The 25214-nt window shown below is 47.6% G+C and overlaps 1 protein-coding gene and 1 pseudogene across 1 annotated transcript in view; both read left to right on the top strand.

Moving 5' to 3' along the window:
- Positions 1 to 24793, top strand: part of Lamc2 (laminin subunit gamma 2) — a 63917-nt gene extending 39124 nt beyond the window's left edge. The window contains exons 8-23 of the mRNA XM_075988242.1: positions 1858 to 1970; positions 2857 to 3075; positions 3670 to 3852; positions 5110 to 5355; positions 6956 to 7101; positions 9507 to 9666; positions 9954 to 10159; positions 12043 to 12122; positions 13178 to 13327; positions 15395 to 15539; positions 16553 to 16702; positions 17197 to 17311; positions 18181 to 18380; positions 20312 to 20470; positions 20559 to 20658; positions 23592 to 24793. Of these exons, the coding sequence (XP_075844357.1) occupies positions 1858 to 1970; positions 2857 to 3075; positions 3670 to 3852; positions 5110 to 5355; positions 6956 to 7101; positions 9507 to 9666; positions 9954 to 10159; positions 12043 to 12122; positions 13178 to 13327; positions 15395 to 15539; positions 16553 to 16702; positions 17197 to 17311; positions 18181 to 18380; positions 20312 to 20470; positions 20559 to 20658; positions 23592 to 23845 (2626 nt within the window). The 3' untranslated portion in view covers positions 23846 to 24793. The remainder of the gene's footprint in view (positions 1 to 1857; positions 1971 to 2856; positions 3076 to 3669; positions 3853 to 5109; positions 5356 to 6955; positions 7102 to 9506; positions 9667 to 9953; positions 10160 to 12042; positions 12123 to 13177; positions 13328 to 15394; positions 15540 to 16552; positions 16703 to 17196; positions 17312 to 18180; positions 18381 to 20311; positions 20471 to 20558; positions 20659 to 23591) is intronic.
- On the top strand, positions 13452 to 14588 carry LOC142859181 (large ribosomal subunit protein uL18 pseudogene; annotated as a pseudogene).
- Positions 24794 to 25214: the final 421 nt, after the last annotated feature.

The following is a 25214-nucleotide window of genomic DNA, read 5'->3' as shown; positions in this document are numbered from 1 at the left end:
GGGCAAATTACACACACACACACACACACACACACACACACACACACACACACACGTGCGTGCATCTGGTGTCCTCGGAGCCTAGAGACGCTGTTGGATCCTGCAACTAGAAGTAGATGGTTGTAAACTGCCATGTGGGTGCTGGGAACCAAACCCAGTTCCTCTGGAAGAGCAGCTGGTGCTCTTCACCACTGAGCCCATAGAGGATGTTTTCGTGGTTTGAAGATAGCATGTAAAAGGGAGATAGATAAATCAGGTTGAAAAGTCTGGAGAGTACTTATCAGGCTGTATCTTAGGTATCATTTCAGAGCGCTTAGATCTTGTCTATGCTGGCAAGATGATGGAAAGCCACCAAGAGGCTATAATACGTCAAGATGTGTTCTTGGGAGTGGTGGCAGTATTTAGAAGGTAGATGCGGGCAGATCTCTGATCTCTGTGAGTTCAAGGCCAGTCTGGTCAGAGAGAGTTCCAGGACAGCCTGGGCTACATAGTGAGATTTGTCAGATAGAAGCGCATGCTGCTCAGATCTGGAAACCGGAGTTTGATCTCTGAATCGCCCCCTCTCTTTGCTGTTTGTAGTTACAAGCACTTAGCCTGCCCTCAAGTTCCCTGGGATTCTCCTGTTTCCATCTCCCACCTGGCTGTCAAAGCTCTGTGATTACAGGCATGTGCCACTGCACACACTTTACATGAGTCCCGGGGATTTAAAAGCAAGTCTTTGTGCTTGCATGGCAGGCACTATACCTTCAGAGCCATTTCCCCAGCCCTGGGTAAAGTTCTTCACTGAGTGTTTCCTACTCTGATGATATATACACACCCTTCCTGGCTGGATTCTCACATCCTCAACCTAGTGAGGTTCTCAGGGTTCAGCTTACATGCTTTCTTTGTATGAGCTTTCTCTAAACCCAGGCAAAGTTACAGACATCATGCGTTTCTCTGGTGTTCTGTGTGTGAGCTGCTAACAACACTTTTTGCACCGTATTGTTATTGCTCACTCAGGCTCCCCGACTCAATGGCGAGCACCCCTACCTAGTTTGCTTTTCCTCCAGGCCCTTAACTTCCCGTCCAAGCCAAGGTCACAGTCAACTTTGTTGTTGTTGTTATTTTCATGAATTTATTCTTTCACTGTAATGCTGGGTTGAATGCAGGGCTTCCCACATGTTAGGCAAATACTCTACCACTGAGCTGCATTCCCAGCTCCACAACCAAATCTTATTTAACCAAACAGTCAGTGAATGAAATGAAAGGGTTTTTCTTGCGATCAATAGTCTAGTAAAAAGAAACCTGAACATGAGCACAGAGGCTACTGGTAAATGCATGAAGGCATTCTTACGGCAGATGCATCTCAATGGTAGAGCACTTGCCATGTGCGTGTGCGTGCATGTGTCTCTGTGTGTGTGTGGCCTGGGTTTGATGCCCAGCACTTACTTACAGGACGATTCAGGGAAGGTATAGATTTTGACATTTGGAAAGAACCAGTGAGATGTGCTCAGCTGACAAGTGAATCATTCAAGAACAGAACTAAGAATGGAGAACAACTTTCAAGGGCCAGCACTTGGGGAAGTCAAGTGTGTTTAGTACTGGGCTATGCAATGGTTAAGAATACAGTGTGTCGAAGGGTTTGGGACCAGGTTGCGGTGACTCCGGGGAGCATATACACTGCACCCCTTCCAGTGCTCCCTGTGGGATTTGACCTCCTAGTAAACAGAGAAAACCCCAAGATGCTCTCTACCAGAAGCCTTCCCCTAGGCAGGGCTCCAGAACCTAACGGTTCCTACCTTTTCGGGCGTCATTTGTATCAGGTAGCAAGGTGGCATGACTTGATTTGTGAGCACTGAAAAATGTTCAATTCTGCAGGTTAAATGAGCATCCAAGCAGTCACTGGAGCCCCCAGCTGAGTTATTTTGAGTACCGAAGATTGCTGCGGAACCTCACCACCCTGATGATCCGAGCTACCTACGGAGAGTACAGTAAGTGACTGAGAGAGGGCAAATGATCCCATTCTTCCCTGGTTTGAGTGTCATCTGCTTCCACATCCCATGGGGGCAGGCTCCAAGTAAGGAGACAGGCCCCTTGATGTTGAGTCTGTGTTTTATATATTTTTTTCCCTAAAAGGAGCATTTCTCTAGCTCGAGGTTGGCTCTCATGAATAGAAATAAATGAATAGCAAGAGTCCCTTCAGTTCAGTTATGATGACCATGTTTTGCTACAGCCCCGTTTATTCCTCGCATTGTTAGGCTCAGTGCTACTGTGTTTGAACATGTCTTCTGCTAATTTGCTGCTGTGAACTTCCTATGCTGGGCCTTCTAATCCCACATGCAATTACTTAAAGGGGAGGTCTGTTCCTCACACTGCTAAACACTGTGTCCAAGGAAGTGTGGCTGCTCTGCCATGTCCATGTCCCTAATGCCATGGAGACAGTGGGGAGTAGGAGTTGGGTTGTTACTGTTTGCCAGGTACATCATGGTCACGTAGTGTTCCATTTAATTCTCACAAGGAACCAAGGGGCCAGATAATGCTACCACGTCTCTACTAGACTGAGGACATGAAGTCTGGAGAAGTCAAGGAATTTGCCAAATTCACACAGTTAGTGTGGATCCAGCCACAATTTAGACCTCATTTTCCTGACTCCAGAGTCCAGACAGCAACTGCTATAGCTGCCCACGTACCATGTGTGAACACCACCTGGGTAGAGAAAACGAAACCCTGGCTGGTCTTGAACAAGGCTGGCCTTGAGTTTGCAGAGATTCTCCTGCCTCTGCCCCACAGTGTGCTGGGACTACAGGCCTGGACCAACCACCATTCTCTGTCATGGCTTTAGATCTTGCTACTTCTAATTTCTGCTTTCTCTTGCAGGTACGGGCTACATTGACAACGTGACCCTGATTTCAGCCCGCCCTGTCTCTGGAGCCCCGGCACCCTGGGTTGAACATTGTGTATGCCCTGTGGGGTACAAGGGACAATTCTGCCAGGATTGTGCCTCTGGCTACAAGAGAGATTCAGCGAGACTGGGACCTTTTGGCTCCTGTATTCCCTGTAACTGCCAAGGGGGCGGGGCCTGCGATCCAGACACAGGTGAGTGAAACCTGGACCAGGTGTCTGGGGGAGAGCCAGCTGAGTGGCTCTCCCTTGGAGGCGAGAGCTGGGGAAGAAATACCACACCCGAATTCACTCAGGAGATGGGAAAAGAATGGGGCGCAAGGGACTGAGGTCAAGAGAGATGGATGTGGTGATAGTACACTTGACCCCTTTTGTTATGGAAATGCCACAGGATTGTGAGAGAAAGGTGCCAGGTTACAGGAAATGACTGTCATGTTCAGGGCAAGGTGGGGGAATTGGTGTTGAGTTGCAGGTATTATGTGGGGAGATCAAAGGCCAGTCAGGGTCTAACTGGGGGTGCCAGCAAATGGTATGGCCCTGAAGGACAGGGGAACAGTGTTGTGCTATGGATCGTGAGGAAGTGTGTGTCTATAGAATGTGAGGGGTGAGGGTGAGACCCAAGGTGGTGGCCACGTTTATATTTGGTTTATGGGTGGAGATGAATGCCAGGGTTCGGATGCTGGGGGAAGCTTTGGGAAGACTTGGGGCTCTGTAGTCTGATCCCCACTTTCATCCACATCGAAGGAGATATTTTGTCTGACTCTGCCATTTCTCTCTCCGACCTTCCAGGAGATTGCTATGCAGGGGATGAGAACCCGGACATTGAGTGTGCTGACTGTCCCATTGGTTTCTACAATGACCCACACGACCCCCGGAGCTGCAAGCCATGCCCCTGTCACAATGGCTTCAGCTGTTCAGTGATGCCTGAGACGGAGGAGGTGGTGTGCAACAACTGTCCCCCTGGGGTCACAGGTAAGGCCAGCAAAGTGGCCTTCAGTCAGCTTCTTCCTGGACTGATGCCGTGGACTGTGAATAGCTTCCATCCCGGAGACTTTCTGGGAAGTTAATATTGCTTCAGGTTAGTCAAAATGTGCACACTCTAAAGCTAAGGATATGTGTTACCTGAGCGTCGTTGCCGATTGAGCAGGGGCTGGTGCGGTTATGGGGGAGGAGGGGGAGCACAGTGCTGGTTTGTTAACAGTCCTGTGTGTTTGTTTAGGGAATGAAAGGTTCAGACCAAGTAAACGGGAGCTCTAAAGCCCTCTGCTCCTCCAGGGTCTCCTGTAGCCTGAGCTGGCCTTGAACTTAGTTTTTGAGGATGACCTTGACCTCCTTTCGAAAAAATTATTTTTAATTATCTGTGTAAGGGGAGTATGTGCGCATGAGTGCGGGTACCCACTGAGGTCAGCAGAGGCCATCGGATCCCCTGAAGCTAGTCAGGTTGTTGCGAGCCATCTGACGTGGACGCTGAGAACTGAACTGGGTTCCCCCGCAGGAGCAGCATGTGCTGCTAACCACCTTTGCCATCTCTCCAACCCTGACCTTGGATTCTTGGTCTCTTGCCTCCACCTCCCACATGCTGGGAGTAGAGGTGTGTGCTACCAATCCTGAGGGATCAAACCCAGGGTTTGTGCATGCGAGGCCAGTAATCTACTCTCTGAGCTATGTCCATAGTCCCGGATTATGTTATTTCCTGATGAGGAGGACTCAGTGCCCCTGAGTGTCACATGCCTCTCAATCTGAAGAACTAAGTGCTCAGCAGCAGCCTTGATAATCATTGAAATTTCACTGCCTTTGCCCCTCTGTTGGCTTTGACCCAACCAGCTAACTAAGCCTCTTTGTGGTGCTGCAATGGTCTAACCCATGGTGACCAAGGCCATCAAATGGCAGGCCCGACCCCTGCCGCACGCACCTGTTCCTGAGGGAACTGTCCTGGGGGCCTGGGTTTAATGCCTATCTTAGCTAGGGTGGTGTTGTGAAGAAACCATGACCATGGCAACTATCATACAGGAAAAATTTTAACTGGGGCTGGCTTACAGTTCAAAGGTTTAGTCCATTACTATCATGGTGGGAAGCATGGTACACACAGGCGGATGGGGCTATTTTCATTCAAACTACCACAATGCATCTGCCAGATTCTTCTGCCTGGAGCCTTAGACCTCTCTCTCTGGTCCCGCTGCTGTTAGGTAACCATCTGGGGTGACCACATCTTCCTTGGTTCCTTCCCAGGTGCCCGCTGTGAGCTCTGTGCCGATGGCTATTTCGGGGATCCCTTTGGGGAACGTGGTCCAGTCAGGCCTTGTCAGCGCTGCCAATGCAACAATAATGTGGACCCCAATGCCTCTGGGAACTGTGACCGGCTGACAGGCAGGTGCTTGAAGTGCATCTACAACACAGCGGGTGTCTACTGTGACCAGTGCAAGGCAGGTTACTTCGGGGACCCGTTGGCTCCCAACCCAGCAGACAAGTGTCGAGGTAAGACTATATCCCAGACAAATTAAGCCCCCTCCCCCCGTGTGTATGCGTGCACATACGTAAACACATATGAACTTGCTAGAGTCTATAAACGGATGCAAATGACAGACAAGGAGACTAATATCGTGAGGCAGCAGGTTCCATGACCAGACTGGCTCCTGACCAATCTGCACCATTCACTGCCAGAAGCCTTAGAGCGGTGGCCCCTGCACCAGACTCTGGAACTGGTGCTCAAGGCTCTCAAATGGTTAAACCTGGGTGGGAGAAGTTAAAAAGGTCAGGTTTACATTCCTGAGGGGAAGAGCAGATAAAGTGGGGCCACATCCTCTGCCCAACCCCAAGGCAGGTAGGCAGAAAAGAAGCAGCCAGACCTGTCACCCGAGAGCAATAAAGGACTCACAATTGAGCTGAACAAACGGAAATGGGGAGGGGGCGGGTCGTTAAGCAGTTTGAGAGACCCTCTCGGGAAGTCAGTGTGAGTATGTACAGAAGGTAACCCTTGGAAGTGCTCCTGAGGAAGCCCGGCTTCAAAGCAGCTGTTGCAGGGGCTGGGGGGCTGGGAGGAGGGGGACAAGGGCTGCTTGAGATCAAAGCCTGAGTGAGCAGGTACATTTCTCAGCTCAGCGTTAGAGTCCAGGCCCACGTTCAGCCCTTAAACACGGATGCTGATGGTGACTCTGGAGTCGGGCACTTAAAAGTGTCCCTGGTGTCAGATCCGGACACCAGCGTGTCTGTCTGAAGGTGCCTGAGGACCCCTGTGACTAGATGTGGTGTTCATGCCTATAATCCCAGCACTCATGAGGCTAAGGCAAGACAATCCTGAGTTAGAGAGTAGTCTGAGCAACTGAGGAAGCCCTTGTTTTGCTTTTGTTTTAAAAGTAAATAGACACAAAGGTGCATAAATTAACCCTTTCCTCATTTTACGTTTCATTAAAATTAGACCATATACTTCTTCACTTAGCTGTCTAGGCCCGGCCATTTGCTGCAGTTCACACCCCAGCACTAAATAAAGTGGCACTGACGAGAATATCCTAGCTCCTGGGAGTTCATTGCTAAAAAAGGAAGAGGCATGGGAAAGATGTGTGTGTAATACAGGACACTCAGCTCTAAGAGCAGCCCCTCACCACTGGGACATCCTTGCCTCCTAAACAGAAGCTGGCGCACAGTAGGGCTCCTGCCTCCCCTGGCCTTTCCTGCAGCGCCAGGAAAGGAACATTGGCTTTTCTGAGCCCTCACCGTCCCTCGCCCTTTGTTTGCTCTAGGACCTGAGCGAATTATTCAGCCTCTCTGAGCTCACATTCCTCATCGGTAAAACAGAGGGCAGTGTTTACATCAGGCTCAAAATAGGCCCTAAAGAAATGTACTTTATAAGCAAAATCAGGGTGCCAGCAAAGTGCCCGGTAGGAGGAAGATGAGAGCCATCCTGTGCCTCTTCACTCACGACTTACTTGTATAGGAATGTGCTTGAGGCCACAGCCATGCAGAGACCTGTCATGGTGTGAGTGACAGGGGCAGGACAAGGTCCTTTTCCCTTGCCACACCTCCTTTTCTGGGATGAGTGGGGTGGAAGGGCACCATTTATCTGCCTCTTATCTCTTAGCCTGCAACTGCAACCCCGCGGGCTCGGAGCCTGGAGAGTGTCGGAGTGACGGCAGCTGTGTCTGCAAGGCAGGCTTCGGAGGCCTCAACTGTGAGCACGCAGCACTGACCAGTTGTCCCGCTTGTTATGATCAAGTGAAGATTCAGGTAAGCCTGCTTCTCCTTCCCAGCCCCCAGCCCCAGGCAGACAGATTCTGAATGACTCTGTACCCTGGTTCTATCACAGGTGTACAAACCCCAAGTTTCCTGGGCATTGGTCTTTGTGTTACTTTTTTTTTTTTTTTTTTTTTTTGTTTTTCGAGACAGGGTTTCTCTGTGGCTTTGGAGCCTGTCCTGGAACTAGCTCTGTAGACCAGGCTGGTCTCGAACTCATAGAGATCCGCCTGCCTCTGCCTCCCGAGTGCTGGGATTAAAGGCGTGCAAAATGACTCTATGGACACAGGCAAGTCTGACAACCCTGAGTCCAATCCCTAGAGCCATGTAAAGGAGTAAGCCACCTCCCTCCCAGGTGTTGTCCTCCCTGGCATGCGTACACACACATATGCACTCAAACACACATACAATAAATACAGTAAAAAAAAAAAGTTAAATTATACTAGAAACATTGCACATAATAATTTTACAGTAGCTTTCCATTCTCATCTATACCATTTTCAACACCTTCTGGCAGATCCCGTCTCACTTGGTACTCAGGGCAACTTAGTGAACCTGGGGAGGAAAGTATTCTGAATTCAGTTCTCAAGAGTTACTGTCTGAAAATACTTGTGATTTTTTTTCAAAGTGGCACACCACATGGGATCGGGAGTGACGCTCATGTCTCCCAGTCTTTCCATTTGTCCTGGTTAGTTTTTTTGTCAACTTGACACAGACTAGAATCACCTGGAATGAGGAGCCTCAACTGAGAAAATGCCCCCATGAGATTACCTGGAGGCAATCTGTGGGACAGTTTCTCAATTAGTGATGGCTGTGGGAGAAGCCAACCACTCTGGTTGGTGTCAGCCCTGAGCAGGAGGGCCGAGTAAGGCGTGGAGAGCAAGCCAGTAAGCAGCGTTCCTCGATAGCTTCTGCTCCTGTTCCTGCCTGGGATTCCTGCTCTGACTTCCCTTTATTGTGGACTTTAAGCAGCAAGATGCAATAAACCCTTTCCTCTCCAAGTTGCTTTTGGTCACGGTATTTACCACAGCAACAGAAGGCAAAGGAAGACCCCACTGTAATGTGCCACTTCTAGCAAGGTTCCGTCCGACTCCAAGACATGACCTTATAAAACAAGTTCCAGAGCAGATCACGGCGACTCAGGTTTGCCTTCCCAGCCTGCAGGAGGCTGAGACCGTCGCCCAGAGTTTCAGGCAATCCTGAGCTAACTAGTAAGTTTCAGACCAGCCTGGTCTACAGATGACACCCTGTATCAAAAAATAAAATGATAAAATTCAATAACAACTTAAACTTCAAAGATGAATGAACTTGATATTGATAATTACTAATAATTATTAATGATTAAGGGACAAATTGAACTTCATATGTAAACAATCTGGTTTTTTTTTTAAAGATTGTTTTTTTTAAATTATTGTTTTAAAATGTGTATGGGTGTTTTGCCTGCGTGTGTGCATGTCTGTGCATCTCAGGTGTGCCTGGTGCTCACAGAGAACCAAAGAAAGCATAGATCCTTTAGAACTGGAGTTACTACCATGCGGGATTGGGAACTAAACCCAGGTCAACACATGGTCTTAACCACTGAGTCATCTCTGCAGTTTCTTAATCTGATTTTGGGGTTTTTGCTTGTTTGATTGGTTGGGTTTTTTTGTTGTTGCTTTTTGGATTTTGTTTTGGTGTTTTTCGAGACAGAGTTTCTCTGTAGCTTTGGAGCCTGTCCTGGAACTCGCTCTGTAGACTAGGCTGGCCTCGAACTCACAGAGATCCACCTGTCTCTGCCTTCCGAGTGCTGGAATTAAAGGAATGTGACACCACTCCCCAGCTACATTCTCCTATTTAATAGCCTGTAGAAAGCTAGTTTGAGGGTCTCGTGTAGCCTAGGCTGGCCTTAGACTCACTATGGATTCTGAGGCTGTCACTTTGAGCCCATGATCCTCTTGCCTCTGTCTCCCAAGTGCCAGGATTACAGGTGTGTTCCACCACAGGTTGCTAAAAACTATACATTTTATTTTCATTTTGTGTAGTAGTAAGAACTGAACTTTGTATCTCCTAGGCAAGTACTCTAACACTGAGCTATATCTCTAGCCCTCAATAGCCCTTTCTAGAAATTTCCTGATGCCAGGTTCTGGTGGGCCTGTGTAAATATTAACTCATTGAACACAAGAAATAATTATATCTTTTTATCACCCCAATTTTATAGAGAAGAAAACGACTTGCCAAGGTCACTGCCTAGAGTAGTGAGTCAGGATCCACACTCAGTAGGTCTAGCTCAAGAGTCTAAATCTCAACCACCATGACACATCAAGCTTGTCTAGCTGTTGTCCCCTGGAAACCCGCTGCAGTTATGGGGATGAACTCTGGTCCTCATCCTGGGCTCTGATTCCTTTCCTGTGTGTTTCCAGATGGGCCAGTTTAGCCAGCAGCTTCAGAGCCTGGAAGCCCTGGTCTCACAGGCTGGGAGTGGTCGCGGCGGTGCGGTCTCCAGCTCGGAGCTGGAAGGCCGACTGCAGCAGGCTGAGCAGGCCCTTCGGGACATTCTGAGAGAAGCCCAGATTTCGGAAGGTGAGGAAGGCCAACTCCCTAATAGCTAGGAGATTCATGCCCTAGAAAGAAGTGTGACACCAGGTCATAAACAAAGTCTTCTGTGGCTGTCAGCTCTGCAGTATCTGCAGCCAGCCTTTGCCTGGGTGGAAGTACTGTCTGTGACGGTCTCCTGGCGCCTAAGTGACAGGGTGAAGACCGACACAGACGTCCATCACCCGCGTTTTCTCATTCAGCTCTAAGTTAGTCGGCCTTGGGGGTTAACTCCATTATTCTACATCAGTCTTGCTTTTTCTCTTTGTGCGCAGGTGCCAAGAGAACTCTCAGTCTCCAGCTGGCCAAGGCAAGGAGCCAAGAGAACAGCTACCGGAACCGCCTGGATGACCTCAAGATGACTGTGGACAGGATTCAGGCCCTGGGCAGTCAGAATCAGAATAGAGTTCAGGATACAAGCAGGCTCATCTCTCAGATGCGCCTGAGCCTGGCAGAAAATGAAGCTTCCCTGCAAAACGCTGTATGTTTGGCTGGCTAGGGCATTTACTCTCTGTATTTAATTGGTTAGGGTATTCGTTGTGGCCATGTTGGGGGCTGCTCCACAGGTCTCACTGGCTCATTTTCTGTCCCTGGATGTCTTGATCTACCTGGCAGGTAGCTGGGCTTTTCTTCTTTGTAACAGATGCATCTATCTATCTATCTATCTATCTATCTATCTATCTATCTATCTATCTATCTATCTATCTATCATCTATCTATCTATCATCTATCTATCTATCATCTATCTATCCATCCATCCATCATCATCCTCTGTCTATCATCTATCTATCTATCTATCTATCTATCTATCTATCTATCTATCTATCTATGTCCTTTGCCCCTGCAATTTCCCACAGAACTGTATTATACACCCCTCTGTAGTTGATTTCTTTCTAGACACATTTTCATAACAGACAAAATCCTGCCTTTTCTCTTTCCTTTATGTGGAATTTAGTTTATTTCATATCTGTATTCTCTGCCCCTAGTGCAGTATGTAGCTGTTGTAGTTATTTGCTGCGTAAGTGTAAAAAAAGATGAAGAAATGAATTAATGAGTGAGTGAAAACAGAAAGAAGGAAGGAAGCAGGGAGGTGGAAGGAGGCTCTGATGGGAACATGGGGCTGAAAGCGAAAGAGTGAGCTGGTGCCTGTGCCATCAGCACATGCTCCTTGGTAGTCCAAGGTGCAGTAGCAGAGGGAGATATAGTTGAGCTCCTTATATTTATGAGTTTGGAGGCTGTGGTGTAACTGTGCTTAGTGTCAAGAATGGCTGTGATCTCAGCACTCAGGAGGTCCAGGCAGAAGAACAGCAAGTTCAAGGTCAGTCTTCACTATACAGTGAGATCCTGGCTCAAAGCCAACCCAAACAAACAACAAGGGTGACAGAAGCAATAACAGCAGAGATGAATAAAGGAAATGGGAGTGAGTTTGGCGGAGGCAGGAGGACCAGGATCAAGGTCAGCCTTTGCTAGATTAAGGCCAGCCTGGGGTATACAAAAACTGGATTCAAAACCAAAGCAATGGGCTAAATAAGAAAGGAAATTGAAAGATATTCAGATAGTATAATAAAAAAAATCTCATTGATATTGTTTTGACTCCCCCGTTTGAAAAGTATTTATTGTAGAAAATCAATAAAAAAAAAAAACCCTATGATCCAATTACCACTAAATAAGTATTGTCAAAACTTAGTATACTGGTCAGGGAAGAAGGCTCAGTAAGTGTTTGTGGTGGCAGTGTGGAGACCTGAGTTCAGATCCCCAGAGCCCAGGAAGAGCCAGTTGTGGCGGTAAATGCCTCTATAACCCCAGTGCTAGGAAGGGGACAGGGACAGGAGAATCCCAGAGACTCACTGGCCAGTCAGTCCAACCTGGTAAATTGTGTCTCAAAAAATAAGGTTGAGAGTAAAAAAGAAAGACATCCAAGATCAATTTCTGGTCTTTACATATGTATGTGCAGGCAGATGTACACACACACACACACACACACACACACACACACACACACACCATGATATATATGTGTAGAATGTATTTTTTTGAGGCGGGGTCTCACTATGGAGCCCAGGCTAGCCTCAATATCATGATCTTCCTGTTTCTCCCCCCAAAGTGTTACGAGTGTGCACCACCAAGTCAGAGAAACAGATACACTTTTAGATGCATCTATATTTTGCATAGCCTTCTTCTGAAATTGAATAGCTACTTTGTTCTTACCAATGCACACCTTTTTGTGAGTTACCATGGTGACCAGGGCCCTTTGGTGTGTCAGGGCAGGGGCTCTTGTGTGGCTCTGAGAAGTCCTGCTGGCTCTTCTGTTGAGGCTCCAGAGTCAAATGTAAAACCTTAACCGATTCTCTTTTCTTCCCATAGAACATCCATTCCTCAGAGCACTATGCAGGACCAAATGGCTTTAAAAGTCTGGCTCAGGAAGCCACAAGATTGGCAGATAGGTAAGTAGCGGTATTTGGCACCCCTCCTCCAGACTGCCTCTGTGATTTAAGACTGTGGAACATTCGGGACTCAAACATAGATTGCCTCCTCCAGGCTCCCGAGCCCTCCTCCCCAGCCTGGAAGCCAGTTCTGAGCCTCTTAGCTTCCAGAGTATTGCAGGGGACAGACAGTCCACAGGACTGTCTTGGCAGGAGCCGGCAAAAGTATTTGTTTCCCAGCTTTCTCCATGACTCACAGATGGCTTTAGTGCATGTTCGACGTGAGTCCTCTGACCGTGTGAAATGAATCAGCCGCTGGAAACGGGTGTGTGCAGCTTTCAGGGACTCCTCAACTCCCACACCAAGCCTGAGAACAAGCAGCAATGAGTTGTTTACTCACTTGTGGGGGGTACAAAGGGACCCCTCCCCCCGGAAACTGGTGCTGCAGGACCCCAGAGACGACAGGCAGCTTCCTGGTCCTAACTTCTTCTCACTATAAATCCTATCGTGTTCAAAAGCTTTGCGAGGCAGGGTGGAAGGCTCTGCTAATCTCAAGAGGAATTCAGTCCACAGGGGCTGGCTTCTGATTTTGTAGCATGCGCTGCCTCCTGAGCCCTGTTTTTGCTGTTTTAATGCTACTTCCTAACACCAGGAGATCGGATATTGATAGGAGATTTTATTGACAAGTATTGCCCCTTAGTTGAAGCCCACTCTAAAGTTCCAACACAATGAGTAGGGATGTGGACTCTGGGTGGGAAACCTTGGGGGTTCTGCTTGTGGGAAAACAGCTTATAGACACGCTGGTCTATCGCCCTGAGCCACTCCCATCTCCCCTCTCCACACCTTCTCTGAGTATGTCAGAAATGGAGATGTCCACCAAAGGGCGGTGACATGAGACTGTTCTCCAGAACACCTGCTTCTCATGCTTCCTCTGACTCCATGCCTTCACGTCAGTTCCGATTGGCTTCTACAAGCAAACTTTTATTCTTTTTCTGTGTCTGTAGGAACGAGTTATGTTACCAACCTATGCTGGTTTTTCTATAACAACTCTAATTCTTGATCTTTACTGTCTTCAGCCACATTGAGTCAGCTAACACGATGAAGCAACTAGCAAGGGAAACTGAGGACTATTCCCAACAAGCGTTGTCCTTGGCCCGCAAGGCTCAGAGTGGAGGAGGTGGAAGTGGCATCCCGGACAGCTCCATGGTACAAGGTCTTATGGGAAAGTACGTTCGACTGACTCCTTCTGGGTGGGCCGTAAAAGCTGAATCCTCCCTCTTGAGGAGCATCTCGTCTCTTTGAAATTATACATTAATAACAAAAATAATAATTTGAAATTATACATTAATAATGATAATTAATAATAATGAGATCTGTGTGGAGCTGCAGTTGTGGCTTTCCGCTCTGCAGGATGGGTGTATGAAGGCTGTTAAGAGGAAGGCCTACTCTGAGAGAGGCCTTTGAGCTTTAGAGGGGAGGGAGAGGGTAAAACTGACAACTATGCTGGGAAATGATCGGTGATCCAGAGCAAAAATGAGGACATCACGCTCCAGCACATGATGATAGTGACTGAGGGAGATCTTATCTGTCAGACTACATCCCCCCACAACCGAGGGGATGCAATAGTCTGCACAGCATATGATCGGGAACTACCAAAATACAGTGTGAAAGTTGGCCTGACAAATTATACCGCAGTCTATTGTGCTGGCGTGCTGCTGGCCCGCAGGCTTCCCGGTAGGTTTGGAATAGACAAGGCCTATGAAGGCCAAGTGGAGGTGACTGGAGAGGAATACAGCGTGGAAAGCATTGGTGGTCAGCCTGGTGCCTTCACTTGCTTTTTGAATGCAGGTCTTGCCCAAACTACAACTGGCAATAAAGTTTTTTGGGGTCCTGAAGGAACTGTGAATGGAGGATAATCTACCCCCTATAGTACCAAATGACTCCCTGGTTGTGATTCTGAAAGTGGGGACGTCAGCACAGAAGGCCATCAGGAGCTCAGCATGAGTCAGCAAGAGTATTTCAGCTTACATGCATTACCTAATAGAGGAAGATGGAGATGCTTTTAAGAAACAGTTTTCTCAGTACATAAAGGACAACGTAACTCCAGACATGGAGGAAATGCATAAGAAAGCTCATGCTGCTACCCAAGAGGATCCATTATATGAGAAGAAGCCCAAGAGAGGGGTTAAGAAGAAGAGGAGGCTGGGTAGTGGAGGTGCACACACACCACAGCGCTCAGAGGCAGAGGCAGACAGATTGAGTTAGAGGCCAATCTGGTCTATAAAGTAAGTTCCAGGACAGCCAGGGACAGTCAAGACATAGAAACCCTGTCTCGAAAGACAAAACAAATAAGAAGAGAAGGAGAAGGTGGTGGTGGTAGTGGTGGTGGAGGAGGAGCCGTACCAGGTTTTCCCTTACCTGGAAGAAGACTGGTAGAAAGAAAGGATTGCTCAAAAGAAGGCAAGCTTCCTCAGAGCTCAGAAATAGCTGCTGAGAGCTAAAGCAATTTTCTGTGAAGGTTTTTTCATAAAGACAATAAACATATTGATCAAGCCAAAAAAATAATAATAAGGGTATAACAATGAGTAGTACTTTGGGGGCTATTTTTAGGACTGGGAAAAGAAAGGTTGTGATATCTAAGAAAAACTTAAGTTCTAACTGAGACATGACGGTGCATGGAGAGATGGTTGCCCTCTGGTCTGTGAAGGTAAATATCGACCCATCTGACAGGACTGATGACAGAAAAGTCATATTTATATCATTGGCAGTTGAAAAGCTTGAGTTTTTCTGACCAAACCTACATAAGCCATAAGGGTTAAATTTAAACTGTAGCATCATGTAGCTAACATATAGCCTAGCTTGTTTTTCCTTATTCTAACTACACACACACACACACACACAAAGGGGGAGGAGAAAGAGTGAGTGTGAGCACCCTTAACTGGCTTGTAACTTCCTAAGTAGATCAGGCTAGCCTTGAACTCACAGAGATCTACTTGTCTCTGTCTCCTGAACGCTTTGAGTCCCATGCCTAGCCCACATTTTTAAAACCACAGGATAAATTTTTGATTTTTCACAAAGAGTATTCTCTGCCCCATGTGGTTGTGCATACCTGCAATCCTAGTTCTTAGAGGCAGAGGCAGGAGGAATGCAGTAAGTTTCAGGCCAGCCAAGGCTATGCAAGATTCTGTCTCCAAAATGAAAAGGAAAGAAAGAGTATGTTCACAAGGTTCCTCCCTCCATTATTACTATTTTTACTATCATTATTATCGACTATCTGCTTTTCCTGCCTACAGGTTAGAAAACACCAAGTCCCTGGCCCAGCAGTTGTCAAGGGACAGTACCCAAGCTGACATTGAAGCAGATAGGTCTTATCAACACAGTCTCCGCCTCCTGGATTCAGCATCTCAGCTCCAGGGAACCCATGATCTGTCCTTTCAGGTGAGGCCACTATTCCTATGCTCCTCACCCACAGACAAACGGCCGGCCAGGAAGCCCCTTTCTTCTCGAGGGATTTCATAAGGTTGTTCGGCCAGAAGATTGTTCTCCGTGTTGACTGTGTTAGCATCACGTCAGCATGGTGCACAGCCAAGGCAACAGATTTCTTAGGGAAAGGGTTCCTTCAGCTGAGTAGTTCAGACATTTAAAGGCACAGTTCCTGCATTAGCTGTGTTCTGCTAAGGGTGGCAGAAGGCCATCTCCAAAAGACAGAGGAAAAGATAGGCAAGTGTGCACAGTCCCTTTTGAGATAACAGGGCCTAAGGGCCTCCCACCATCCCCACGAAGGCTTTTCATACCCCCGTTAGCACCCCTTGTCAACCAGATGCTTACTGTGTGGGTGGTGACCCGTATTGAAACCAGAGCATCAACTTTTTGCTTTGTGCTGGGAAGGGTAGAGGTGCTTTCTGTTGTCTTTCTGTTCTTGACCCCAGTCCTTGTTCTGGAGCCTGTTAGTAGAGAAACGTTTTATATTTCCTCCTTACTTCTGGGGACCCTCAAATTGTAACCAATGGGGAATTATTATGGAGTTTGATACATTTCTCTGTTCTGCTAACAAGAAGAGTTTTGTCATCAGAAGGTTTGCTTTTTTTTTCCTGCATCATTCTTAGCTATTGCAACCTAGTTGGATTAAGTTCATCTGCATCCCTACAGCTGACATCACTCACAACGGTCCCCATAGAGATATGTTATATGAATAGATAAAGCTATTGTTTTAAAAAAAATTAAAGAGTCTGCTCTTTCATTGAACAAAACTTACTGTATTCTTGGGAGACCTATTGCCTGTCTTTCTTTGGCACACTGCCTCTTTTCTGGTAAGCTTTGTGCTTTAGGGCCAATGTCTGTTTCCTTGACTTCTTAAGGCTGACACTAATTCAGATGGTGACACGGGGTCCTGAAGTTAGTGTGTGCTTGTGTGCAGACAACCCGACTCATTCTTATCTTTGTGCCCACAGGTGGAGGCGAAGAGGATCAGACAAAAAGCTGATTCTCTCTCCAACCTGGTGACCAGACAGATGGATGCCTTCACACGTGTGCAAAACAATCTGGGGAACTGGGAAAAGGAAACACAACAGCTTTTACAGACTGGGAAGGACAGGAGACAGGTACTCTCTCTGTTCCAATCACTCCTTCAACAAGCATGTACTAGATGCCGGCTATGTGAGTGAAAAGGTCAGGGCCTCTACCAGTAAGCCTCCGCAGGTCACGGTGCCACTGGCTGCAGAGAGAGTAGCCAAGATTGGAGTTTTGATGGCATTAGCATCAAAACTGAGTCAGCATCTGAACCCTGGAAGAGGACCCAGGCGTTTATGTCTCATTCTGGTCCAACTCAGTCTATTATCTTGGTTTCAACAAGTATCTAGTGTTTAAAACGATAATTTGCAAAACTCTTTCCACCCCTGATGGCGGACAAGAGTTGAAGACTCTCCTGTAAAAGGCGTATCTTGTTGACTTACAAAGTCTGTCCCTGATTAGATTGTAGAGGGCTTTGCTCCAGCACCCTCAGCCTGAGTCACAGCGCTCTGTTGTCACGGAGAAACTGTGTCAGGGTGATTGTGCCAGCAGGAATGCACTTATTCTAATCTTGTTCTATTTACAGACATCAGATCAGCTGCTTTCCCGTGCCAACCTTGCTAAAAACAGAGCCCAAGAAGCATTAAGCACAGGCAATGCCACTTTTTATGAAGTTGAGAATATCCTGAAGAACCTCAGAGGTGAGTGCTATGCGATCCAGGTTGGCACTTTTAAAGGTACATTTATGATTCATTTAAGTCCCCATTTCTCTCCTTAAGTGGTGGTGGGTGTATTGGTTATTAATAGATGCTTAGTCACTGTTTTTCTAAGGTAATGATGATCTCACTAATGCTTGAGGAAGGCAGTGGAAGTAATTCACCAAAGTATCAGAAGTCCTGAGTTCCGGTCCTTACTGGGCCCTGTGATGAGGTCAAACTCTCTGTGTGGCCATTGAACTCAGCCAGCCTTTCTAGATCTCTGTGTTCTCCTTAAGGGTAACAGGAGATCTCTAAGGTCCTCCACATCCAATATGTCACTAATGAATTGATACTTTCCTTTCCTTGGGTGGCCTGGTCACCAATATGGCTGTTCTGAGGTAATGACATGTGGTTGTCAAGGAATTTGAGGTGTGCCTTGAAGACACTTGGTTAAAATTGTAGCATCATTCACTAACATGGCTTGGATTCTCTCCCGTACCCACTGTGACCATCCCGACTCTGTGACCACACCCAATTCGATGACCACACCCCAGCTCTGTGACCACCCCAGCTCTGGTCATTGACCTCAGGCTTGGCCTTAGAGCTTTGGGCTTCTAGGATTCACCTGCTGTGTGTGGTTCACTTTGGGTGCTGGCATCCTTGCAGCGGTGGAGTCCCGGACAGGTTGACTGTCAGTGGCTCCCCCAATAGCTCTTTTAAGATTCTTTCTCTTGGGAAAGAAAGAATAACCCAGCCCCATCTCTCATCTTTCAGGATTTTTTTTCCCTCAAAACATCAGGCTCTCTCATTCAGCTTTTACTTATAATCCTTGTGTCTGTGAAAATAGGTTTTTTTTCTTTCTTTTGTTTCAGAGTTTGATCTGCAGGTTGAAGACAAAAAAGCTGAGGCTGAAGAGGCCATGAAGAGACTCTCCCATATTAGCCAGAAGGTTGCAGAAGCCACTGACAAGACCCGGCAAGCAGAAACGGCCCTGGGGAGTGCCGCTGCCGACACCCAGAGGGCAAAGAGCGCAGCTAGGGAGGCCCTGGAGATCAGCAGCGAGATAGAACAGGTAAAGAAAAATGGATGTGCAGGTTGCCACAGGCAGTGCCTGACACCGGATGCTTCAGAGAGAGAAGACTTTAGCTCAGGACAGTTTCTGCAGCTCAGAGTCCTGGACAGTCCACAGCAGCCCCACTCCGCACGCCCACCCCCTTCAGCGGGATGGATGCGGTCACTGGCTACCAGTGGATACATTGTATTCAGCTGAATATACTTTGGAAAACGGAAATGACTTTCTCACCATTTCCAGAGGCTAGGAAACAACACAATTAGAGAGTCAGGAGTGTGACACTCCTCCAACAGCTCCAGTGAGAAGTGTTCCTTTCCTCTTCCCAGCTTCTGGGGATGGCAGTCAGTCCTTGGTCTTCTCGGATCGCAGCTTCATCAGTCTACTCCCTGCTTGCGTGCTCCCGAGAGTCCTCTGTCAACTCTTCCCTCCCTCCCTCCCTCCCTCCCTCCCTCCCTCCCTCCCTCCCTCCCTCCCTTCCTTCCCTCTCTTCCCCCTCCTTCCCTTCCATCCCTCTCTCCCTCTTTATCTTCTTCTTCAAGACATGGTCTCACTATGTAGCCCAGGCTGGCCACTGAGTTCATCTCTCAGTCTCTTCCTATAAAAAGACATCGATCCTGTTGAATTAGGGCCCACCGCACTCCAGGATAACTTCACTGTAGCTAGTTACATCTGGAACAATCAGTTTTCACGCGAGGTCATCTTCTGGGTTGAGAGGGGTGAGGAAGGGAAGAAAGTCTCCACCAGATCTTTGTTCTCACTGGGTAAGCTCTCTACTGATGAACAATGTCCCTGGCCCTTAGGACTTCAAAGTCTGTTTTAGGGTGCTAAATTTAACTGGTAACAATTGCCACCAGTACTTTGATTCTCTCTATAAAATCCTGGAGCTCTAGAGCCTTCTATAACGCGTGTCTGAGCTCGGCCTTCTTATTTTACTTTGTCCTCCTCTGTGCATGATTGGGACGAAGATAAGAACTGTCTAGTCCCCTGCTTGAGGAGCACTTGTAACTGGTAACCAGGGTAGCCAGCTGCGCTCTGCTTACAGCCCATGTTGTAAACTACAGCGGAAGGAATGCTTCTTGGCCGAAAGAGAGCTCCTTCCTTAAGCACAGTTTCTAGAGAGCTCGTGCCACTCCAGAAAGCCCAGAGGGAGCGCCTGGTATCTAGACTATTTGACCTCACTTTTAGAGCACTTGGTAACCTACAAAAATAATTTCTAATAATTTCCCTTGAGGCTTGTTTCATGTACCTTTCTTTTCTCTCATTTTTTAAAAATGTTTTTTTCAAGACAGGGTTTCTTTGTGTAGTCCTGGCTGACCTGGAACTTGCTCTGTAGACCAGGCTGGCCTTGAATTCTGAGGTCCACCTGTCTCAGCTTCCCAAATGCTGATTTGTGCGTTACCACCACTGCCCAGCTACACCTTACCTAGCATCTAGCATAAAAATGCCTGCAATTATTTAATTATAGCTTATTGATGAAAGGCATTGATGAGCTCTTTTTCTTGCAAAGACAAAAATCCACCACTCTAACTAATTCATTGTTTGCCTTCCAAGCACAACTGTCTTGGGGGAATCCTAGTAAAGCTGTCTCAGAGACGAGGGCAATAAAGGACAATGACGAAGGACCATGTTTCTTGTCCTCTGGATTTTCTCAAATGCTTCCTGATTGTTTTTCAGAATCTCCTAGGCATTGGACTGAAAGGGAAGCTATGTCTCTGCACAGACCCTCCCAGTCTCCAGAGAGCTAGCCTAGAACTAACTTGCTTGAGGCCTGCCTGGGGAAGGGTGTGTTCCCAGGCCTGCCTTGCTTGTTGTTCATCTGACTTACTCTATCAGAGCCAGGCTGCAGCTGTAGTTTTTCTACAACTGTCCTTGGGATGTTTTGAGCCTCACCCTCTCTCTCCTTCCGTCCCTGGCTCCTTTTCTTCTCCCAGGAGATAGGGAGTCTGAACTTGGAAGCCAATGTGACAGCAGATGGGGCCTTGGCCATGGAGAAGGGACTGGCCACTCTGAAGAGTGAGATGAGAGAGGTGGAAGAGGAGCTGGCCAGGAAGGAGCTGGAGTTTGACGTGGACAAGGACACCATGCAGCTGGTGAGTGGCTGCTCCTTCCCAGAGAGCTCTCTTGAAAGTGGCCGAGACAAAAAATAAGTTCTCAAGACATCTTTGTAATCCCTTGCAGGTGGTTACCGAAGTCCAGCAAGCTGATGCCAGAGCCAAGAGTGCCGGGGTTACAATCCAAGACACGCTCAACACATTGGACAGCATCCTACACCTGATAGGTCTGTGCAGCATCCACGGCCTTCCAGCCCAGGGACTGTCCCCAGAAGACTCAATATTCTCAGTCCTGTTAGATGGACCTCAGTTTTCCCCGAGAACATCTGGGAATCTGCTTTGTTTCAGGGCTCAGATGCTTGGGCCGGGTTGCTTTACATTTTCTGTTTTACCATCTCTAAGATGAGTCACTGAGCACTTGGAGCTGGAAGAGGAAATGTGTGAGTCAGAGAACTGGGGGTGCTCCAGGAACTTCCCAGAAGACTGGCCGGCCTGGGGGTCCCGCTAAGGAATCTGGTCTTGGTTCTGGGGGTTTGCCTGGGCAGTTTTGAGCAGGAGAGTAACGTCATCGCTGCTCTAGGGAGGAGAATGTGGCGGCTTAGACAGAACCTGGGAAGGCCACCTGGGGAACAGTTGAAGCAGGACAAGGTGGCAGGAGCCAGCTCTGAGACAGTAGAAGTGTGTGTGTGGGGGGGGAAGGTGTGGGGGAAAGGGCTCCCCTAGTCTGAAGGACCATCTGATGATTCTGCGGTCTCTTCCTCCCCAGACCAAACCTATCCCTGCTATGACCAACAGGGGAAACACCCAGAGGAAATGTGGAAAGAGCAGGCCTAGGAGATACTGTGAATTTCAGGCTAGAATAGATTCTCTAGTGCAGCGTGGCAGGGAATCAGGCTTTCTCATAGCCATTCCCCCAAAGACACCGATGTTAATTATAAGTCTGACTCTGGAGGCTGGAGAGACGGCTTGTTGTCTAAGAATTGCTGTTCATTCTTCCAGAGGATCCTGTTTTGGTTCCTGGTACCCATGTTGGGCAGCACACAACCATCTGTAGCCCCACTCCAGGGGTGGTTGATATGCTCTCTGGCTTACACACACACGTGCACACACACACACACACATTCACACACACACACTTTTTTTAAATTTAAAGTCTACATTTAAGTAGTTAATAGGGAGCCCTCACCAATAGAGATTGCAGTGGATAGGGAGTAGGAACTGGGTCACACTAGCCCATGACATCTTAGCCTTAGCTCTGCCCCAGCAGTTCTGTAGAACAGCTCCAGCACCGGGGGCTCTGTGGGATTATCCTCACACTGAGAGACCACTGCTGTCTGTGTTATTACACTAACGGGTCTGCTTGTGATCCAGCGAGCCCCGGACAGTAGAATGTCCTCTACAGATTATAAATGCAATCTCAGCCAGGCGGCGATGGAGCACGCCTTTCATCCAGCTCTTGGGAGGCAGAGGCAGGTGGATCTCTGTGAGTTTGAGGTCAGCCTGGTCTACAAGGCTAGTTTCAGGACAGCCTGGGCTACACAGAGGAAACCCTGTCTCAGAAAACAAAATAAAATCAATAAACAAAAAAACACAGTTTCCCCAGTTGAGATTTTAGCTGCATTGCTTAGCATTCTAAAAAGGGTAATGAAATTAGTGGAGCCTTTAAAAGGGAAATGAGTGGGAGGGGGGCAGTGGGGACCGTTGGCATTTACTGCGTCGGGTACTGTGCCAAGCGCTCTCGTGGCATAACCATTTAAGTCTCGTAAGCCTCTGGGACATGGATTTTATTATTTTGCCTCCCAGGGGAATGAACTGAGGCTGCACAGCACACAGCCAACTGCGGGGCAGGGTTTACACTGTGATCCGTGTCTCCCGTGTTTCAGTTCCTTTCTTAGATTCAGCTTCCCATAAACAGGTTATTTTGTTCCCAAGCTTACTAACATTCTGTGCTTGTCATGGAACCCCTAATTCTTGAGTTTTGCCGGGAAGGGTCCGTTGGGTCAATATTTTCATTATGGTATAATTTCTACTCTAGGCACTCTCTTGAGTCTTGGGATAATAACTCATTCAGTGTTCTAACTATAATGTATAATAAAATCATGCCTCCAAATACTAGCAATGGGCTTGAGGAAACTGACTCTTACAGGCTTTCCTCTGACCTTTCCACACGTGCTGTGGCACAGGCAGACAGACAGACAGACAGATAGACCCACATACAAATAAATAAATTTAACTTAAAAAGTTATGAGAAAACAAAAAATAAAGAAACAAATCCTGTTTCTACAGCTCAGCTCTGTGAGGCAGCCTGGCCTTGAGTGTGGATTCACTCGAATCTACTTGAACTAAATGTATATGGCGAGTGCCCTCATGTTGACATAGGCTTTACAAAGTGTATGGGGAAAACATACTGGAAAAAATGCAGTGACAGCCGGGCGATGGTGGCGCACGTCTTTAATCCCAGCACTCGGGAGGCAGAGGCAGGCGGATCTCTGTGATTTCTAGACCAGCCTGGTCTACAGAGCTAGTTCTAGGACAGGCTCCAAAGCCACAGAGAAACCCTGTCTCGAAAAACCAAACCAAAAAAAAAAAAATGCAGTGACATTTGCCATTGGAAATAAATAGATACCTAGCCAGGCCCCCACTGTTTCGAGCCAGAATGAAGTCTTACCTCATTCTCTAACAGCTGGAATCCATCCCCCAAATACCTCAGCATACCTTGGCCTCTGTAAACCCTGAAGCTCAGCCAGTTTCTAAAGGTCTCTCAGCAGAAAACAGCCAGCTATTTCCTCGGGGGGATAGACAGCATGTTTGGCATCAGTTCGGGTCTCAGGGGTGAACTGTGTTAGGCAGTTACCTTGGACAGTTCTCAGACCCCTATAACCTTTAGCTTTCTGTTATTTCAACCAGATAGAACTCCAGACTTCCCTGGCTGCCTGATGGAGCTTAGTCTTTTTTTTTTTTCTTTTTTGGAGCTTAGTCTTGAACTAGGTTATTCATAGCACAAATGCATGCTCAGTGTTCTCAGATTTCTCCATTCTTCGTAATTTAAAGCCATTTCAATGTCTGACATGGTGTTTTCTCTGGGCAGGTGAAATCAAGTGTTCCTTAAGATCTCGCCACAGCCTTTCTCTATTAACACCTTTCTTGTTCCCTAAAATAGACCAGCCTGGCAGTGTGGATGAGGAGGGACTGATGCTATTAGAACAAGAGCTTTTCCAAGCCAAGACCCAGGTCAACAGTCGACTGCGGCCCTTGATGTCTGAGCTGGAGGAGAGGGCCCGGCAACAAAGGAACCACCTGCATCTCCTGGAGACGAGCATAGATGGGATTCTGGCTGATGTGAAGAACCTGGAGAACATCCGAGACAACCTGCCTCCGGGATGCTACAACACTCAGGCTCTTGAGCAACAGTGATGCTGCCATAGAGATTTCCCCGCTGAGGTTCTTGGGACATAGACCTCAAGGATCAGGAGCCATCTCATGGATGGGGCGGGCTGAGGATATTTGAACATGTTTAATGGGTTTGTTCAGGTCTGTTGGACCCGATTCCATCCCTGAGACAATGGGTAGATGGATGTCTTCCTGTCCCAATGTGGTACTGTTTGCTTGCTGGTGCTGGCAATGAGGCAGATGGCCCTGGGTATGAGACCGATCAAGGACCAACCACACTAACAAATGTTGACCTCAGAGCTGCCATAACCTGAGACCTGGAATATACAAAGTGCTGCTGCGTAAGTCAGGGCAGGAAATCTAATTCCACTGTGGCCAGTAAAGTACCCTTGCTTCACCCACTGCAAGATTTTGTTGGCCAGAGTTCCTCCACTGCCCACCCAGTAGGCTACGCCCTCTGCTTTCAGGCATTACAGCAAGCAGTGATGGGCATAGGACTGGAAATCTGGTTCATTTGGAGCCATGGTGCCAACTGCCACCCTCTCACCCTCATGCTCTCGGCCTGAGTTGACATCCTTTCTCCTAATGCTGCCAGGATAGCTTAGAGACTGCTTTCTAACGAAAGCATTTCCTACCAGCCAAGCAATCATTGGGAAAGTATTTCATTTGGGTTTCAAAGCGATATAAGAAAATGTGTCTTGGGCATTAAAGGAAGTGTTGTCCAGAAGACATATTAATCTCCATCCAATTCTCCATTGCAAACTCGAAGGCTCATCTACATCTGTATGTGTATCTTATTTCCTTTCTCCTTCCCTAAATCAGGGATAATCCATCCATCTAACATATATTTATTGAGTCCCTAGGATGTGCCAGGGGTAAGTGGAACAGTCCTGACATTATCTACCCTCGTGAAGTTGACTGTCTAGCGAGAAGGATAAACATTAAAAATAATAAATGGAAACTCCTAAGCCTTGTTCATCTCAAGTGATATTTATTGCCGTCACCCCTCGGGTTGGAGCCTTCTCGGTAGAACATGTGTTCCAAGACAGCCCCACGGGGGTTCTTGAGTTAGGGCAAAGCTGACATGGTTTTGAGTTGTATACAGTTTTCTGTGTTCCAACCATCCCTCCACCCCTTCCCACAACAGACTATTGCAACAGATGGGTTGCCTCAGGGCAATCCCAGTGGGAATTGCTGAAGGAGCCAGAGGCACTCACACCTCAGCTTGGAAGACTTCGGGACTGTTTCCCATCTGCGGTTCCTGGTTTTTTTGTGGATGTGTGTCAAATAAAGGAACGTTAGATGCTGGACTGAGTTTCTGATTTTATTAAACTCTTTGTCTGGCATGGAAGCACCAGAGCAATGGGGTGAACACGCCATCCTGATACTGATG

This window comes from Microtus pennsylvanicus, chromosome 10, assembly GCF_037038515.1.
Source record: "Microtus pennsylvanicus isolate mMicPen1 chromosome 10, mMicPen1.hap1, whole genome shotgun sequence".
NCBI lineage: Eukaryota > Metazoa > Chordata > Mammalia > Rodentia > Cricetidae > Microtus > Microtus pennsylvanicus.
Note: the sequence above shows the minus strand (reverse complement) of the source record. Positions and strands in the feature narration are given on the sequence as shown.